The sequence below is a fragment of the Rosa rugosa genome, chromosome 1 (genome assembly GCF_958449725.1).
Source record: "Rosa rugosa chromosome 1, drRosRugo1.1, whole genome shotgun sequence".
Classification (NCBI taxonomy): Eukaryota; Viridiplantae; Streptophyta; class Magnoliopsida; order Rosales; family Rosaceae; genus Rosa; species Rosa rugosa.
This window is the reverse complement of record NC_084820.1, coordinates 58901741-58906678: the sequence shown is the minus strand read 5'-3', so window position 1 is coordinate 58906678 and position 4938 is coordinate 58901741. Positions and strand designations below refer to the sequence as shown.

The window sequence follows — 4938 nt, the reverse complement described above, 5'->3', positions numbered from 1 at the left end:
GCTCAGTTAGGTGATGTTTGAGATAACGGAGCCGACTGCAAAATGGACCCCTAAAATATACATGGGGAGCTCATGGCAGATGCCTCATTTAGCTTCCCTCAAATACAGCCGTGAGCTCCAATCGGTCCGAAGCATACAACACAAAATTTGACCCCAAACTTATTTTACTCCAACGATGTGAAGATTATATGGTCCTTCTTAACAAACATAAACCGATGCCCTCATTCTTTCTAGCTATGAAAATGAAATTGATGTCACAACCAACATTTTGTTTGGTTAACGAAATCCCTGAACTGAATACTAAGATTTAAGAAGGTAACAAGTGCAAGAGGAGATTTAATTACATGAAGTTTGAAGAGTATGATTCTGTAACATGAACAAGAATATCTAATATTTTACTCCCTTACATGCTAAATCCCAAACATAGAGTATATCTGGGCAAGACATATCTAATCATGTTTCTTTGCCTTCAAATTTCCTTTAGGGATCCTGCTGAGGACACTAGTATCCAGCTTGCGATAATGATTTTGAAGCTGTCCAAAGACTGAGTACACAAAGCTGTCGATCTGATCGTCATATTTCTCATACAAAACTGGCAATGTATGAGCAGCAATGAAACCTAATTGCCAAATGATCAACACTATCAGTCTCTTGCATTAAACAATAGTAGTGCAACAAATATAACTAGACCATAGAATTAAAGACTTAATAAAACATAAAAGCTTCTAGATAACTCCCACAAATATTCCTAGCTCAAGCAGAGAAAATAATCAATATCAAGAAAAGTAATAGAACTTTACAGTTGGCCTAAATAAAAGAGACTAAAATGCACAGCTTGTATTCATTGTGTTGAGAGGAAAGCAAATGCAGGAAATCATAAAGGAGATTACAGCTTTATGATCCCAAGTAGACAGCAGTTGTTCTAAATGTATTTCAAATGCAACAAAGTAATCAAAGTTTTAATTGTTATTTTTTTTTCTTTTCTAATTCAACACTTACAGAATGCAGTATAGGCATTAATCTTCGTTCAATAACAAGAAGAAGAATTGTGCTTTAATAAAGCCACATCACAATAGTGTGTGTGTGTGTGTGTGTGTGTGTGTGTGTGAGGGAGGGAGGGAGGGAGATTGACAATTATACAAAGAAAATATCAGATTAGTGATAAGCTTTTTAACCATGGTCACTAAGGATGCCACTAATAGTAATCCATAGTGAGGTAATGCGTCAATCCTTGTAATGGTGAAGACATCTAATTTTACCAGGCAAATACTAATACAAAGATGTTGCAAACTTGGTCCAGAATCAAAAATTCTTTCACCACTTTAAAGGTTATCCAAGTTGCATTCTTGGTAATGGGGCGATTGGAAACTCACCAATGTACAGAACTGTCAGAAAGTTGCACCAGCTTCCTATCACTGAAGCAGCCCACAAGCTTACTACAACCTGGGAAGATGTCTCCAGAGTTCATTACAATCTTCGAGATATTAATCATTCATATCTAATCTACCGACATGCAAATCTTCCATGATAATCCTCAACTTAGAACACATCCGTACATATAAAATATGCACATATCTATAAAAGGAAGAAAAGTAATAGTTCAATATACCACAAGAAATTGCTTCAGATTTCCTCCACAAGCAACATCCTGAATAAACTCCAGCCCTCTATTAATTTCAGCACCAATTGAGATGGCAATGTTGACGAATAAGTCCTCTGGTAGAACAAGGCGAGGTACTTTAGATGAGGACCTACCACCAGAAGAATACAAGACCGAGATCATACAATTCAGCTCCACATAACACAAGATCACCGAACAAAGCAGAAAAGAAAAAAAGAAAAAAAGAAATAAAGAAGAGAGAGAGAGAGAGAGAGAGAGAGAGAGAGAAGAAGAAGAAGAAGAAGAAGAAAGCAGAAGCTCAAACTGAGCATTTGGAATCACCTGTTAACGAATCCCGAAAAATTTGACCAGAGAAATTGAGCAAGCATACCAAGAACCAAAGCAAAACCCACAAGAGTCAAGAAATGATAATTCAGCCATTCAAAGAGCACCCAAACAAAAGTTGCACCAGTTAAAACACTAGCTGATATCTTTTTGTTCCTCCACAACAACACGTCAGCAGCTAAACAATTCAGACATTAAAAACAAAAAGATTATTATAGTACAAGTAACAACTTTTAATTGCATAAAAGGCTTCTCTGATGTTCTTTCTTTGTTCTCTTCATTTTATTAAAGACTATATACTTCGAAATTTGTTATTGTACGACCACGAAGAAAAAAGAATGTAAGAAACATAATGATCCTACATTTTCCTCCACCCAGAAGGTGGTGAACAGATTTTTGGCGTCCAAATAGCCGATTCAACTGAGAACCGACAGAGTCTGATTTGTCGTCGCCAAAAAAAGACACAGATTTCTGTTTTGAACTACTTTCAGCTATTGTGCCCACAATGTTGTTCAAAAGATCCTCAGCAGTTATTTTCTCAGGCATTGTTCCTACACTTCAAAAACAAAGATTCCTGTCAAGAAGTAACACTATCTCTGCTTTCATTTCAAAGTTTTTGGATGTAGAGAACTGTCAGAGACAGATTTTTCCTGTGTTACAGGGTGCTCCTCACTTAAGCACATATTACCAGTAACTGATGTACGGAAAAGATAAAAAAGCAATATAACTTGCACAGAAGAAAAGGTAAGCAAAGGCACTTATCATAAAACAATGTACCCTTACATAAATGAAAAATAATATCCATATGACTGTTCCACTAGATAAGTATTTAGGACAAAAAAAACACAAGAATTGAGGTCCCTCCACCTTTATGTAAATATCAAAAGAGGCAGAAAAAGATTAATCGAAAGCTAGCTTGATACTCTCAGCCATCTACACTAATACCAAAAACTGTAGATCCCAAAATGAAGACCATTTAGAAAGTATCTCGAAAAAGAAAATTTGGTAGATCACACAGCCAAAAATAGCAGTCAAGATTCTCTTTACTACAAGATCCTTATTTGCTTGCTGAGTAAAATTTCTTTGAAATTTTTCAAGAACAGTTTAAGACAATATCCACTGTAATATAGAACATGATCTGGGAAATCAAATCGACAAAAGATACATAACTGCTGCTTCGACAGAAGAGAAATTTTTTCACTCATGACCTCCATATGTGTAACTAATTTACCATGACGGACACAAAACTTTGTGCATTGGGCATCTGTCCTATTGTATGCATCAGGCGGTTATGAGGACATCAGATTGCTAAGTCAAAGAAATCAAAACCTCATTGACATGTGATCCACACTTTTATGCCACTAAAGGGCTAAGTAGGCAGAAGATTCCAGAAAGATATTTCAAGCTACATTACAATTTTGAAAGTTAGGATTCAAGGCAATCATACAAAGAAATAGTTCCAATTCGAAAACATATCCCAACCCAGAAATTCGATTTCACTTAAACCTAAAATCAACTGCTGCTCTAACAAAACCACTACAGGAAAAGAGAAAACAAAAACCAGAATCCTATAAAGATATGATCTTGCATCCGAAAAGATATGATTTTGAAAACTAAAAACCAAGGCTCCAATTCACATCACCCAAAATACTTCCCAATTCAAATGACCCAGTTAAATCAATTTGTCACTAGCAAACTAAAACCAATACAGGAAAAGGAAAAAACAAAGACCATACATAGTTCACAACATAAAATTGACAAAATCCACAAGAAACTACAACAAATTACACAATCCAAACCCAGAAGAAAAACACAAACCAGAGCCGAAATGGAAGATGGGTTCACCGAGTTGATAAGATCAGAGCAAAACGAAGGAGCAGAGGATGATGGGTTTTGTTTGAAGATTATGAACTGTGATGGGAGAGCATATATGGAAGTAAAGAACTCCAACTAGACATAAAATTGCGTGCAGAAACTGAATATTTGCCCCCCGTTTTCTACGAAGAATTATTATTTTAGTACAACATGCACAGTCAAACGTAAACGCCTCCATTTAGGATGTTGACTGGTAGTTTTTGTTGACCAATAAACAGTAAAACTGAACTGGATGGTAACTATTCTAATCATTTGATTGGTTGGTGTACTTTCACTCTTGTTATTTTTTTACTGAAAGGGCGGTGTAAATTCACTATTGTTATTGCCCCTCGGAAAAAAACGGAGCCGCCTCCTGTTTTAATATTGTTTTGGAAAAGGTGTTGCTGACCTCTAAAAAGACAAAAGTACACCATTATAATAATACATTAATACCCATACAAACTGATTTTTTTTTTTTTTTGTCTGAATTCAATTTACTTCTAGTATTACAGAAGACTAGTGTCTAGCTCCTTCCTCATCTCATTGGATTAGTATCAACAAAAATTCACTTGTTTCATGTTTTAAAATGATCTTTCCGATTTCCGCATTTAACTAATGTTGTTTTCATAAGAGATTTGATTTGGGTTCCTTCTTTATATCACTACTTATTTTGTTATCATTTTTCCCATAAATGGAACACATATTTGCTAGCTTATTCATATGGTGGTGTCTTTGTATTATCAGGCCTATCGTGTGTTTAGCCGTGCTTTTTTTCTGCTATATTGCTTGCTAGTTCTATTTTTTTGGAAAAGTTTTGGTTAATGTCTCACTCTTCCATCATTTTTCTCCTTTAATAACATAATGAAATGGAGAGACGGTGGTGGTGTGTTCCCAAGTATAGGAGTCCGCTCTCTTTCATAGGAGGGCAAGCATTTCATGCGAAAACCGAAAAACTAATATTATCTAATTCTCTATTGAAAAAATGCACTCAGAACAATCATTTTCACTCATAGTTGTACAAATACATATGTGTTTAAGGACACCTAGATTGTGTGTCTGGCCCAAATTCTAGGTTACTTGTGCAAGTTGTAATAGGGTTTGTATTAGAGATATTCTCGGAGATATTTGTAGATGTCCAA

General features: G+C 35.5%; 1 protein-coding gene across 4 annotated transcripts; it reads right to left on the bottom strand.

Moving 5' to 3' along the window:
* Positions 1-314: 314 nt before the first annotated feature.
* On the bottom strand, positions 315-3944 carry LOC133725736 (reticulon-like protein B8). 4 transcript variants are annotated; one of them, XM_062153105.1, is made up of 6 exons: positions 3791-3944; positions 2308-2496; positions 1943-2123; positions 1610-1751; positions 1374-1443; positions 315-619 (listed from the first exon to the last, which is right to left on the bottom strand). In XM_062153105.1, the coding sequence occupies exons 2-6, from the start codon at positions 2489-2491 to the stop codon at positions 450-452; spliced, it is 747 nt and encodes a 248-aa protein (XP_062009089.1). In that variant the 5' UTR covers positions 2492-2496; positions 3791-3944; the 3' UTR covers positions 315-449. The 4 variants fall into 4 exon arrangements, with proteins under 4 accessions (XP_062009089.1, XP_062009088.1, XP_062009087.1 ...); XM_062153104.1 differs by having other exon boundaries at positions 2308-2501; positions 3764-3939; XM_062153103.1 differs by having other exon boundaries at positions 3764-3939.
* Positions 3945-4938: the final 994 nt, after the last annotated feature.

What these genes read in the sequence shown, in the direction of transcription:
- LOC133725736 (XM_062153105.1), bottom strand. Translation starts at nt 2,491, where the DNA reads ATGCCTGAGAAAATAACTGCTGAGGATCTTTTGAACAACATTGTGGGC. An exon ending in TTTTCGGGATTCGTTAACAG is followed by an intron (nt 1,752 to 1,942) that starts GTGATTCCAAAT and finishes TTCTGGTGGTAG; the next exon opens with GTCCTCATCTAAAGTACCTC. An exon ending in ATCTGAAGCAATTTCTTGTG is followed by an intron (nt 1,444 to 1,609) that starts GTATATTGAACT and finishes ACATCTTCCCAG; the next exon opens with GTTGTAGTAAGCTTGTGGGC.